This window comes from Vulpes vulpes, chromosome 15, assembly GCF_048418805.1.
Source record: "Vulpes vulpes isolate BD-2025 chromosome 15, VulVul3, whole genome shotgun sequence".
Lineage (NCBI taxonomy): Eukaryota > Metazoa > Chordata > Mammalia > Carnivora > Canidae > Vulpes > Vulpes vulpes.
The window spans coordinates 74,131,769-74,145,869 of NC_132794.1; the positions used below are offsets into that span (position 1 = coordinate 74,131,769).

The following is a 14,101-nucleotide window of genomic DNA, read 5'->3' on the forward strand; positions in this document are numbered from 1 at the left end:
AAATCTAGTATCCCATTTATCATAGTTCTCAAAATACTGTGGCAAGAGAAATCACCACAATTGAAAATTAAGGTACTGCTGTGGATATTATGAGGCCATTTTAATACAAATTCCTGATACATTCTACTCTCGTCTGTTTTTAATCTAAATGTAATTTAGCACTGCACACCACTTTATGAAAAGAAATGTATTTAAAGGGGCATAAAAGTTACTAGTATAAGAAGAAAAAAATCTGTACTTCCAAAAGAAGTCAAAGGCACTCAGAAGTTACTTCAATAAAAATGCAACTTGGCTGGCCAAGTTATGATGCGTTCCTTAAAATCACATTCAGTCTCATGGCTCAACCGAAGACCTGAAAGATCTTTTGATCCATTTACCAAATTAATTTCCCTGAAAGAAATCTTTAAACAATTATTTCAGCCTACCCCCTCTTCACATGCTCCTACAAAGGTGGCTTATGTTTTACTGGGGACTCAGCAGCTTAAAAATATGTAGCCTATCCAAGGCAAACTGTTACATTGTTTGCCTAACCATAAAATTAACCTATATAGAATATAAGATTTAAACCGATATGGAAAAACTCAGTAACATACCCATCTAATTAAAAAAAAAAACTTGCTGATGAAACAAAATATATTTTATTTCAATTATACTAGCACAAGGCCCAGAAAGGCCATGGAGTTGCAAGGGGAATGCTTGGCACCATCAGCCAAAGCACACACCAGCCAGTCAGCACTGCCCGCTAGCACACGAGCCCCTGCCTCATCTGTATGATCTGGAGTAAGGCCGCCTGCACATCTTCGTCCATGTGACCCTTGAGAGAAAGAAGAAAGGCAGAAATATTTTATGTCATCTTCATTTATGCAAGAACTCTAAAGACTGAGGCTTTGAAACAGGGCCTATGTGGTTGTGATTCAGCAAATGCTAAAGCCTCATCATCCCAGTGATATATTAAAGGATTTACTGGAAAAGAGGGCAGAGCTGTGTGAAAGAAAGAGAAAGAGAGAGAAAGAGAGAGGGAGGGAGAGAGGGAAGGAGGGAGGGAGGGAAGGAAGGAAGGAAGGAAGGAAAGAGAGAAAGAGAGAGAAAGAGAGAAAGAATGAAAGAAAGAAAGAAGAAAGGAAAGGGAAAGAAAAGAAAGAAAAGAAAAAAGAAAAGAAAAGAAAAGAAAAGAAAAGAAAAGAAAAGAAAAGAAAAGAAAAAGAAAAAAGAAAAAGAAGAAAGAAAAGACAAGACAGGCAATTTAAAAGAAGCACAAACCAGCTGCTCTCAACACTTATTATCAGAAGACAGATGGATAAACTTCTCTCCTTCCCTCTTTTTTAATAATAGCTGGGATAATAGGGGCAGCGTGAGTTATAGATGAGCAAGGTCAACTACAAATTTTTTCCTGCTCCTGCTGAGAAACGTTTTTGTAATTAGAAAAGTAATTAATGAAAAAGACCCTTGCTTATATACTTATCCTAAGTAGGATCACATGTATCATTCTGCAACTTGCCATTTCACCTAATGTCACAAAGTCCTTCCCCAGCTATATCCCTAATTATTTTAAGTTACTGGATAATACTGCACCATATGGAAGTATCATCATTTCTTTACTTGTTCTCCCACTGACAGCCATGTAAGGTGTTGCCTGTCTTTATGGGCGGATTCCTAGAGAAGTTGCCAGATCAAAAAGCAGGCTCAGGGCCCCTGGGTAGCTCGGCTGGTTAAGTGTCTGCCTTCTGCTCAGGTCATGATCCCAGGATCCTGATCAAGCCCCGCAATGGGCTCCCTGCTGAGCAGAGAGTCTGCTTCTCCCTCTACCTCTCCCCCTGCACCTGGTGTTCTCTCCCTGTCTTTCTCTCAAAAAAATAAATAAAATCTAAAAAAAAAAAAAAAAGGCAGTATCAATTGTTAATTTTGCTAAGCATCACAAAACTTCCCTCTATGGGCATTGTAATGATTTATACTCCCACCAACAGGGTGTACATGCCAATTTCCCAGACACCTTGGCCAACACTACAGAGTATCATCTTATTTAATATTTGCCAATCTCATAGGTGAAAAATGGTACCTCCTTGTTTATTTGCATCCATTGCCGATGAGGTTGAGATCTTTTTATATGAATGTTTGCCATTTATACTTAGGAAGAAACACTTTGAACTTAAAAAGATGGCAAGAGGTTGATTAAATGCGAGTCAATATGGTAGGCTTACAACACCCTCTTCCCCTTTTTCTTTGCTTGAACACTTGAATAGGTTTCAGCATAACACTTCCTATTAATATAAAAAGTTATGCTTCCAAAATCTGTTTCTATAACAGCAGGATGTTTAAATTTCAAACATTAGCCATAGTTGACTAAACTGAATTTCTTAGTTAACTTTATGATGCCAGAAGGCAAGACTACTTCAGATGCCAGTTGTTTTTGTTATGTTTCATTAGGAGTCAGTAGAATTTCAACTTTTGGAAGCATACATTATACAAAGTTGAAAGGCTTGTTAGTCTGCAGTGTCTTTTGGCAAGAGAATGCTCTTCCTCCTCTGGCCAATAGCAGGTCCGAATGAGTACCTCATCCTCTCTAATACACATCTACACTTTTCTACAATTTCCCTCCTACAGTTCCCATTCTGCTGGCCATCAACTGTCTTTTCTAACAGTTGCAATATACAGTTGACTCTTGAACAACATGAGTTTGAACCATGTGGGTCCACTTACACTCAGATTTTTTTTATTATTAATGCCACAGGGTATTATAGATGTATTTTCTCTTTCTTTTGATTTTCCTAATAACATTTTCTTTTCTCTAGCTGATTTTATTGTAAGAATACAGTATATAATAAATATAACATATCAAATATGTGTTAATAGATTACTTATATTATTGGTGAGGCTTCCAGTCAATGATAGACTATTAGTAGTCAAGTTTTTGGGGAATCAAAAGTTATTTGCAGACTTTCGACCATGTGGGGTTGGCACCCCTAATTCCCACTATTCAAGGGTCAACTGTATGTTCAAATCCCAGCTCACTCTCTAGCTCCTCAAAAGAAAGTAGACAAGGATACTTTCTTTCTCTTATCATACCATCTTTTTCCATTTGTTTCCCCCTCACCTCTGATAGAAAAGAAAGGCTTTTTGATTTTAAGAATTTGACACTGTAAAGTTCTTCCTTTTTATTATTTTACCTAGTTCTTTTTATTAAAAAATGACCTTCTTGGAAGCTTTCTCTCAACACTTAAAAAAAAAAAAAGCAGCGTGGGCTGACATTTCAAATTCTAAACAAGTCCTATTATATTTCACCTGCCATTCTAACATTGTCTCTTTTAGTATGTCTTCTTGAAAAACCTATTCTGAGAATTTTAGAGATGCTGATCATAGGGTTTCTACAGAGCATTAAGAATGGTATCCTTCATATGCTAAACATTTTCTTAGTGTGATTTATTTTTCTAAAAAAAAAAGCTTTCTCATCATACCCTCAAAGAAGGAAATTCTTAACATTATGCTTCACCGAGTTTAAGCCTCAATAAAGCCTCATTATTGATAATCTCCTAACAGAACCACTTTTTTTTCTTACATTCTTATAATTTTGTGCACACCTTGCCATTTTTGCACCTCTGTAGTATTTTTTCTACATTTCAAAGAAATACTCCTGAGAAATACTGAAGTCCTCTCTCTTTAGCTGACAGCCAGGTATGGATGTCAAGGCATTATCTCCAGCTAGCAGTACCATTAACATGTGCTGCCATCATCTGTTGCCAAACGGTCTAGAAAATGAGTGACAAGCAGATGGAGAGAACACGAAATTTAAGATGTTGTGTTACCATATAGCTTTGTAAATTTCTCTGCAAGATACACAAGCCATGATTAAAAGAAACACAATTATTTTTAAATAAGCAGATGGGATACAACTACTTTACACATCAATGACTTTCACATAAATTTACTTGACAATTAAAAAAAATGTCTTCTCTAAAATGGGGATTAAGGACTGCAACTGTGTTGAGCACTGGGTGATGTATGAAACTGTTGAGTCACTATATTGTACACGTGCAACTAACATAACACTATGTTAACTCTCTTGGAATTTTTTTTTTAATTGAAAGGATTCTCATAAAGAAAATAAAAAGGATAAAATGAAATCTTTTCCAAAGGAGAAACAGTGTTTTACCTGTGCAGCACTTAGAAGGTGCGTCCGATAAATCGCAATCACCTCTTGGTGCTGTCTGTCAGTGTCCTAGAAATATGGAAAGATGGACAGATCAGAGTATTGGCATTCACGTTTTCCAACACATGGAGGCTCATGATAGTGATAATGCCACCTTCAGGCTTGATGCTACAAAACCATATTGTGCTCCTGCCACTTTATGTTCCCGCCACATCTTCTAACAAACCACCTTGGGCCCGCCAGATGCAAAACTTCATAGCATGATAGGATAAACCTTCCTAATCAATTGTGGGAGCATTCATTGTGAAAGCGATGCCACTTGTCCTAGGTAGAATGAAATTACCGTCTTAGTTCACATCTAATGCCACGAGATCATGCACTTACCGACTTATATTTTGGATTATTGCAAAAGCTTTCCATCTTATCTTCCTGCCTCTAGATTTTATTTTCTCTCACGCTTCTGAGATTAAGATAGCTCTTTTCTCATAGCACTTTTGGCTCAAAACCTTGGGAGAAACTTCATTACATATAAAAGAGAATCCAAACTTATCACCTTGCTTCTCAACAGGGTTGGCAATTTAGCCACAAATACAGCTCCTACTACCAGCCAGGCTGATCAGCCTTTCACTGCCCTGTGGGTATGCCACTTGCATTCCACCTCTACGTTTTCTTTCATATGATTTCCCTTGCCTGGAAGATTCTCTGTTTCCCGTCCACCTACCAACACACCATCTACCTTACAAATTCAGGCCACATGTTCCCTTCCTGTTTGACTAGCTCCCACCACCACACTAGTGATCTTTCCTTCCTGTGAATTCATATCACTTAGAATCTGGGATCTTATTCTCAATTCTATATTTTAAAATTTTTTTTTTTTAATTTTTTTTTTATTTATTTATGATAGTCACAGAGAGAGAGAGAGAGGCAGAGACACAGGCGGAGGGAGAAGCAGGCTCCATGCACCGGGAGCCCGATGTGGGATTCGATCCCGGGTCTCCAGGATCGCGCCCTGGGCCAAAGGCAGGCGCCAAACCGCTGCGCCACCCAGGGATCCCTCAATTCTATATTTTATATTTTTGGTCTTGTTATTTTACTTTGCATGGATCTGTATTTTTGCTTAACTACCCAGAACTCCTTGGAGCAAAAACTATACTCTATCACTGATGGTGTTTAACACAGTATCATGAACACACTAAATGATAAACAAATATTTCCAATTTTTGAAGGGACTACCATATCCTTTTGATAAGATCCAATCAATAATTTGTCATCATTAATCTGCAGGCCAGGTGAAAAATAGCTTTCTTCTATTCAAAAACAACTCCTACAGAATAAGACATCATTAGGAACAATTTACATTTGAGCAGACTATGTTTTCCTTAGCATTTCCATGTACATTGTATTACCTCATCAGATTAAAAAGGCAAGCAAATAAGTAATCAGTTCTTATTAGCCTATTTTACAGATAACAAGGCCAAGGATTAAGGGGGATGGTCCATATCACTTGCTTTTAAGTGGCAGAGTTTAGAACTGAGGTCCAGTCTTCAGTTTCTCAATCCAGTTGCTTTCTTTAACTGCATATGGGATAACTCTATGTGGATGGATATATATATATATATATATCCATAAACACACACACACACACACACAGATGTTTTCTTTGAATATACAAGGTATAAAACCAGAAGGATGCCTACCTTTATTTGTAAGTATAAAATATTATTTTTTAAAAACCCTCCTTTAGTTTAATGGACCAATATTTTAGAGTGTGCTGCAGTTAGAAAGACACTAGAGTTGGAGTCGGCTAGTCCCAGGATTAAATTCTAGCTGCACGTCCCTAGGCACCAAGTATTTTCATCTTTGCTTCCTTAAGAACTAAATGGGGGGGAACAAAAGCTCTTTGGGAGGGTGGTGATGAAGAATCAAGGTCAGAGTATGTAAAGTGTTTGGGGTTGTGCCTGCCATACAGTAGGCAGCAAATACACCATTTAGTACAAGTAACTTTTAGCAAAAATGATTATCTTCCTGGAGCTGAGCATAGCCACAGATTATTGTGATTTCTAAATAAACTTTAACAGACTAACATGAACCCACACATATGGGCATGAAGGACTCAAGTCCAGGGTACTCACAGCCAGCTGCTGCTGTAGAGACTTCACTTGGTGCTGCAGGGTGTCAATCAGCTGGCTCTGCCTCTTGCTGGGACTCCCGCTCGGGGAAGTGAGCTGTGAAAGGCCACTGAGTGCCTGTTTGAGTCTTTCCACATCATTAAGCAGTTCTGTTATCTTAGAAAGAAAGAAAAAAGGTAGGGGAGAAACATAGATTATTCACCTATTCGATTCTAATGAACACCTTTACACAAAAATGACTCCTGAGGCACACAATTTACCTTCATATACCAGAAAATTGAGGAATGAATATTGTCAAGATTATTATCAATGGTATATACAATATATAAATAATGTAATTTCTTTAATTAAATCCCTCTCAGCAAATTCCTTACAAAAGCATTACCAAATTGAGAATATATATCCTAAGATCTGAATGTGACCTTGGCCTTCTTACTCTTAGTTAATATTTAAGTACGTATGAAAGTCGACAGGTTATCTTCTAGGCCATTTGAAACATAGGAACTCATGGGGCATTGCCTCCAACGAAGTTTGAAAAGCGAGCATGGCTCATGTAAGTCTAGCATTAACTCAAGTGCCTTGTTCATCTCAAGAATGTATGATTTTTAGACTACTTTGTCTTAAAGGGTGGGGAAAAAAATCAGGAGGCTGTTCAGACTAGAAGAGAAAGTAAAGGCTTTAAAGTCAGACTGATCTGTTATTAGCTATATGAGCTTGGTTAATTTCCTTTAACCAAGGGAAGGGGTGGGGGTTCTTCCATAGTTAAGAAAATCAAATGCAATCATAAATATGTGCCTGGAATGTAGTATATGCTCAATAAGTGGCAACAATTTTAAGTAGTTATTTAAGAACTTGCTACTACACTTATACACTCTTATATTCATAACAACCTTCTGAACAAGCAGAGAGCATTTAAATTCCCAGCCATATGAGTAGATGGATCAGGTTAGTACTTGTATTTCTCCACTGAGGAGGGCTAGGGGTGTGTCTGCTTTTTGTTGTCACATTCCTCCAAACTGACCACAGCACTGGGCATATCATATAGAAAGCATTTAAAATTATTTATTGTACTGATAAAGATGCACCCAATCTTCTTGGTTTCTCGTCTTCACAGTACACAGTACTTCTCGTCTTCACAGTACACAGTACTTTATGCCAATTACCAGGTTCAAAAGTATGGTTGAGCACCTATTCTGTAAATTGTATCATGAGAACGAATGAGAAGAAAAGGTCTGATCTTACTAGCTGGTTGAGAACATCAACCACATAACTCTGAGACAGAAACGTAGACATTTTAAACGGATGGCAATGGTAAGAGAAAACATGCATTTGGGGAGAGGAACAGTATACCGGAGGCTAGACTGGATGGTGAAGGCTTTTGGGAAGAAGGATACGTTTTGAGGTGGGCATTAAGGAATTTATGGGACTTAACTCAGTAGGAAGGTGGGGCAGGGCACTCTGGGCGAGGAGACCAGTCTGTGGAAAGAATGAGGACAGAGCATACAAGAAATGGGAGGGCTCGGTTACCGGCATGGGTGAATGCCAAGATCAAGTCTGGGGTGCTCCCCAGTGTCCTTCGTTTCTTGCAGCCTCTCTCTCATCACCCTTCCGGTACCCTAAAACCCACTGGATCTTGACCACTCACTTATGAGGCAAGTGAACCTTGAGTCTCCCCATCTTTCTTCAATTCTTGGCTCTATCAGCTGAGGAAACCAGAGAAGAAAAGCTTTTGTCTGTAAGACTTTACTTTTTTTTTTTTTTTTTTGATCCTGAATTTCTTTGCACACTAGTAGTCTAACCGGAAAGGTGGCATTGAGCGGTCACAGAGTTAATGTTTTTGTAACCCTGTCCTGTGGGATGCTGTGATAAAGGGCCCCGCTCCACCCTGGCAGCTCTGCTCTGGAGCTTCCAAAGCAAAGCCATGCAGACTACTCGGTGCCTACCTTATTATCTTTCGCTTCGATCTGTTTGGCAGATTCCTGTATCCTTTTCTGTAACTCTGTGATTGTTGTTAAGGACTTATCACACCGCTCCTGCTGATCCTTGATTTCTTGCTCAATGCTGAAATGTAGCAATTCCTTCTCATCTTTGGCAGACAGTTGCTTCCTTTGGGCACGCAGCACCTCCTCGCAGGCTTCTTCATACTTCCGATTCAGATTGGCCAGTTTTTCATTTAGGTTGGAAATCTGGGTCTCCAGATCACTTTTTGTTGCTTTATATTTAGACAAATCAACTACCTCTCTTGTCTCTAGTTTTTGTAATGCTTGTTTTGTGTCTTGAACCTCAGACTGCAGTTTGGAGACCTCTTGGGTTTTGTTTTGGCTTTCTTCTTCCTTTTCCCTCAGGCTGGCCTTTATCATGCCCACTTCCTTCTCAAAGGCTTCCTTAACCCGCAGATGCTCTCCCAGGGGCACTGAAGAGTTCTTTTGATTCTCTAGCATCTGATGCAGTTTGGCCACTGTCTGCTGCTCTTTCTCATAACACTTTTGCTTATTCTTCAGTTCTTCCCTGAGATGCTCAATTGTGCTGTTAAGAGATTTTTTCAGGGTCTCAACTTGTTCCAATGGAACATGTTGCTTTTGCAGAAGGGTCTGGGCTGCGAGAAGCTCAGAAGTCTGTCTGGCATTGTCGTCAACCAGCTTCTCCTTCTCAGTCTTTATCTCGGTGTACTTCTGCAACAGGTCTTTCAACTGTTTGTTGAGCTCTTCTGCTTTTCTGTTGAGTGCTCTTTCCATGTCATGAGAGTTCTCGATGAGAACATTCTTATCCTTTAAATCCTTCTGAAGAGTGAAAATCTCCTTCTTCAACTTGTCATTCTCTTGCTTGTACTTCTTGGCCTCTTCTTCCCTGACGTGATATTTTTGCATCTGCTCCGATAACTGTTCTTTTAGTTCTTTCTCTGTGGCTTTAAATTTTCTCTCGCACTCTTCGAAGCTGATAATAGGAGCATATTTGAGCTTAATGCATTCTTGGATGGTGTCAAGTTCCTTTTTCTGGGCTTCGATTTCAGCGTGCAGTGTCACAATCTCCTCTTGGCCCTTTCTGTAGTTGGCCAGTATTTCTGCACTGTTATCCTGTACACTCTTCATGGTCTGATTTATGGCACTCATCTTCTCTTCATGCTCACGAAGGCTGATGTACTCGGCTTTTATTTGGCTCTGAGTGTTTTCCAGGTTTCTTTTGAGGATTTCATTCTCATCTTTTGTTTTTACAAATTCCTGATTGAGATCTTCCCATTTCTTCTTCGCATCTAGTAATTCTCTATTGGTCTTATCCAGCGTGCCACTCAGCGCGGTCTTAATCTCCTCGTGGGTCTTAGCCGGCACATACTGATTACTCAGGGTCTTTTTCAAGCTAGTGTTTTCCGACACGAGGGCATTTATTTTCTCTCGGTCTTCCCCACACTTCTTGTTCAGTTCCGACAGCTGTCGTTTGAGGTCAGTGACGCTGGATTTCAGAGCTGTGACCTCTTTTTGGTGTTTCTCAGGAGGCACAAAAACAGTTTCTAGGCGGCTAACGTTCTTACTTAAACTGTCATTTTCCAACAGCAATTTCTCCATTTCCAGCTGCTTGTCTGCGCATTTTTGCGTGACATCTAAAAGCTGTTTCTTCAGTTCCTCGACGGTGACATCATGTGACTTTTTCATTTCTTCACTCACTTGTAGGGGAACATAATGACTTTTTATTTCACTTGTTAAATTATGTACTTGCTGATTGAGGAGCTTATTATCCAGATAAACCTTTTCAACGTCCCTTTGCAACACCTGATTTTTCGAAGTGAGTTCCGTGACCTTCTTTGCAAGTTCTCCTGCTCTTTGCTCCAGTCTGCTCTTGAGCTGCTCATGCTCCTCTGGCTTGACATGCTGAGCAAGTTTGGCCTTACAATTCTCAAGCTCTCTCCTTAACTGTCTGATTTCAGTAAGTGATTTTTCATACTCTCTTTCTGTCTCTCCAATTTTTTTTACCTTCTCATTTACTTCGCCTGATAATAAGCTCTTCATGCTCTCGAATTTTTCAGTTGGAACTGACAAGGTCAGCTTTGCTAAGAGTTCCTTTACCTGGCCTTCCACCTCAGCAACCCTCCTTCCTTTCTTGTCTCGCTCTGTTTCACACATACTGAGTTCCTTCTGCAATCGCTTATTCTCTTCCACCAGCTTGCCTTCATCCCTCCTAAACTGTTCTACTAGCAGCTCATTTTGTTTGATTTGGTTTCGCAGTTTTCCCACTTCTGCTGATGCACCCTCATATTTCGCTTTCATGTCCTTCAACTGATCCTTCAGCTCCTCCATCAGTCTGTGATTCCCTATAGCTGCTTCACTGGTCAGGTGCTCTTTAAGGGCAAGAAAGTGTGTCTGCATTTGTTTTACTTTACCTTCCGACTCATACATTCTCTTCTGCACATCCTTCAATGCGTCTTCTAACTGCTTTATCTGCTCATCAGAGTCCTCCTTGATGCGTTCACATTCTAGTCCTAAAGCTTTGCACTCGGCCACCTTGTGCGCCAGCTCGTTCTGGAGCTTGAGGCGGTCTTGTTTGGCTGATTCGCAGAAAGTTCTCATTGCTTCTAACTCTTTCTTTAAGAGGTCATTTTCAGAATATGAGGTTTGATTGGGTAATGATAGCTCCAGTGGTCTTAACATAGACCTGCTTTGCATGTGGGCTGGCACCCCTGGGGAAGTACACTGAAAAGGGAAAAGAAAAAAAAAAACTAATCACAAAGGCATAAAGAAGACATTAACTTATTTGCCAGACTTATAAAGTTCCCACATCATCAATAGTCTGTAGCTTGCAGACTAACCTAGTGGAAAAATCAGTACTGATTTTTGAGGTAAGAAAAACAGTTCTGGGTATGATTCACTTAATATACTCTCAAGCAGTGATACTTTGAGAGTCTGTTCACTTTAAGTGTATTTCTGGCAAAAGAAAGAAGAAAGGAGTGGCCTGGGTGGCTCAGAGGTTTAACGCCGCCTTCAGCCCAGGGCCTGATCCTGGAGACCCGGGATCAAGCCACGTTGGGCTCCCTGCATGGAGCCTGCTTCTCCCTCTGCCTGTGTCTCTGTCTCTCTCTCTCTCTCTCTCTCTCTCTCTCTCTCTCTCTCCCCCTCTCTCCCCGTGTGTCTCTCATTAATAAATAAATAAAATCTTTAAAAAAAAAAAAAGAAAGAAAAACAAAGAAGAAAAATAGTTATGGTCTCTGGAACCTATTTCCTCTTCCTTTCTCTACTCACAGTAACTATCCACAAGTGATATCAACTTTATCAAAATACATGTATTATTTCTATGCTTTATAGCACATAATGTGCTTAAAATTTCCAATTCTGAAGCAGGTCATCAGAAGCCTTGAATCAAAATAAGTATTACAATTTTAAATCTGCAAATTATTTCATAGAATGACATATTATTTAACTTCTAATAAGATAATTTCTGAATATCTTCATTAACTCCAAAGTAATATTCTTCAAATTATTTTTATAACCAGATTATATTTTTGCCACCAAAATAAACACAGCTAGTATGAGAGAGAATATTGAGAGATATTGAGAGAGAATATCTCAATTGAGATATTGAGAGAATATTGAGAGAATATTAGTTAACTCATAAAAATGAAACCAGTTTTCTTCTCTCAAGGAGGATGAACTAGAACTTAGCATATGATCTTAGTATAAAATTTGATTGACATCTTATTCCCTCCACTAAGAGTTGACACAAAAAAAGAAGTATAATTAAACTTCCCATGAAATAGTTCATAAACATAACATATAACCACATGCAAGACTAAGTTCAAATATTTTATTTTTTCCCATACAGCCTATTACAGTAAGGGCTCTTTGCAGGTACTAAATAAAAGCCACGTGCTGTGCATAACATTCCACTATTTTAAGAGGCAGGTTTTATTGTTGTTCAGTTAAATCTACGTTGCCTTCCCCTGGATCCAAAAGAAGAAAATTAACAATGTGGAATAATTTCCCAGCCTCATTCTTCTTCTAAATTACCTTTCAATTTACCAATGATCTTTAGACTAAGACTGAAATAATTTACCGATTACTTACACAGCTTTACAATTTCCCGTACTTGTTTCATTACAATCAAATATTTACCTAATCTTAAATACTTTTCAGATGAGATTCATTTTCTAAACTTAGAATCTTAGAAGTTTCCAGCTTAAAGTGATCTTAGACATCACACAGGCTAACTCTCTCTGCCTATAAATGACAGAATGTTAAAAAGCCTTTAAAAGCCCAAATATTTATCAGTTCAGTCCATGGCAGGTGCTAAAAATGCAAACTTATATATACTAGAAAGTAAAAATAAGAGACAGACAAACAAGAAAATCAGACACCGCTACCTCTTGGACGCTTTCCTTATTTTGAAGTGAATTTCCAACACATAGAATACATATTTGAATACAAGAAAAATACATTTCAAAGCTAAAAAAATCTACTTCTGAATTATTCATATCTGTCTTCCCCTTTATATGGGCAAATAGGAAGAGATGACCAAACACTGTTAATAAATAAAAGCTTACTACCAAGGACAATGGAATTGTAATTCAAATCTCTTATTTAAGCTACTGTCATCAAAAACACTCTAGAGGGCACCAGAAACAGTAATATCTGCTTTTATTAAATTCAGAACACCAAGAACAATTTCTCTTTGATAATGAAAACCATATTCAATGTATATATACTGATATATAATGCTGCTTTCCTCTTTTTAAAAAGGCACAAATATTTTTAATAAATTTTTTAAATCAAAACAGAATTACCTGTGAATCTGTCATGTACATTTGACCCTGTTTGAGAAGCATATCTTCTTTTCCTACATAAATCCAAATAAATGATATCTTAACTTAAATATCCACACCAAAGTAGGCTAAGAATTGATTTGGTGTTATTATGTCTCCTCTATTATTAAAAAAAAAAACCAAAGCATGGGTTACAACATAAAATTATCCATGTTCTAAAATATTCCTGTTTTTCCCTATTATTTCTACATACATAAGGGAAGTAATCATATTCTTCTGCATAGATCCTAAGTTGATTTTTAGAAATATATGACTGTTAGACTACATAAGCTACATAATTATTATAAAATAATCTTACAATCAGTCACGATAAAAATGGTGTTCTTTACAATTTATGGAATAAATATTACTGTTGTACTTAGCTTGAGGATAATTTAATATTTACTGGGAAGCAAAAAAAATGGATTTTCTAGAGAAATTATTTATAATCAGCAAATACACAAAAGCTATAAATCAGTCTTAAAATAATTAAGAAATAAGTATTTATGCAACTTCTAATTTTACAATGCCTCTCTGCATTGAGACTATATCCAAAGATTTCTCCAACTCAGAAAAATATGTTTCTTTTCATAAAAAATAAGCTCCAATATCACAAGATAAGTGTCTACTAATCAAAAGGCAAGTTTGGTAACTCATACAAGATACAATTTAAAAATAGGTGGCTAGGGAAAATCAGAGCCCCAGTTTTACCAGATTTTATGTTAGAGGCTACAGTAGTATCTTCACCCCTTCTACTTCCAAGTGTTTGGGCATAACACACAAGTAGTAGAAGTTTAGAGGCAAGATTCATATACAGTTAGATGAAATAAATAAGCATAAACATTCTCCTTTGTTTAAGCTAGGGGGACGGTCATGATAATCTATGCTTTTGTACTTACGGTTACTAAAATGACTTCCTGATCCTAAATGATCGCTCTGAAATCAGAAGCATAAAAAAAATTTTAGGTGAATACTGCTTCATTTTGTTAAATTCTGTATCTATTTTAACTCTAAGTGATCCAATCATTAAAACCACATTTCAAT

General features: G+C 37.9%; 1 protein-coding gene across 6 annotated transcripts in view; it reads right to left on the minus strand.

Moving 5' to 3' along the window:
- Positions 1-619: 619 nt before the first annotated feature.
- UACA (uveal autoantigen with coiled-coil domains and ankyrin repeats) overlaps positions 620-14,101 on the minus strand; it is a 106,865-nt gene continuing 93,383 nt past the window's right edge. For 3 of the 6 annotated variants that reach the window (XM_072739036.1, XM_072739038.1, XM_026015632.2), the window contains 6 exons: positions 13,957-13,993; positions 13,040-13,092; positions 8,217-10,955; positions 6,277-6,429; positions 4,148-4,213; positions 620-814 (listed from right to left, as the gene is read on the minus strand). In XM_072739036.1, coding sequence (XP_072595137.1) covers positions 743-814; positions 4,148-4,213; positions 6,277-6,429; positions 8,217-10,955; positions 13,040-13,092; positions 13,957-13,993 — 3,120 coding nt within the window. In that variant the 3' untranslated portion in view covers positions 620-742. The remainder of the gene's footprint in view (positions 815-4,147; positions 4,214-6,276; positions 6,430-8,216; positions 10,956-13,039; positions 13,093-13,956; positions 13,994-14,101) is intronic. The other 3 variants (XM_072739039.1, XM_072739037.1, XM_026015697.2) reach the window with 1 other exon arrangement.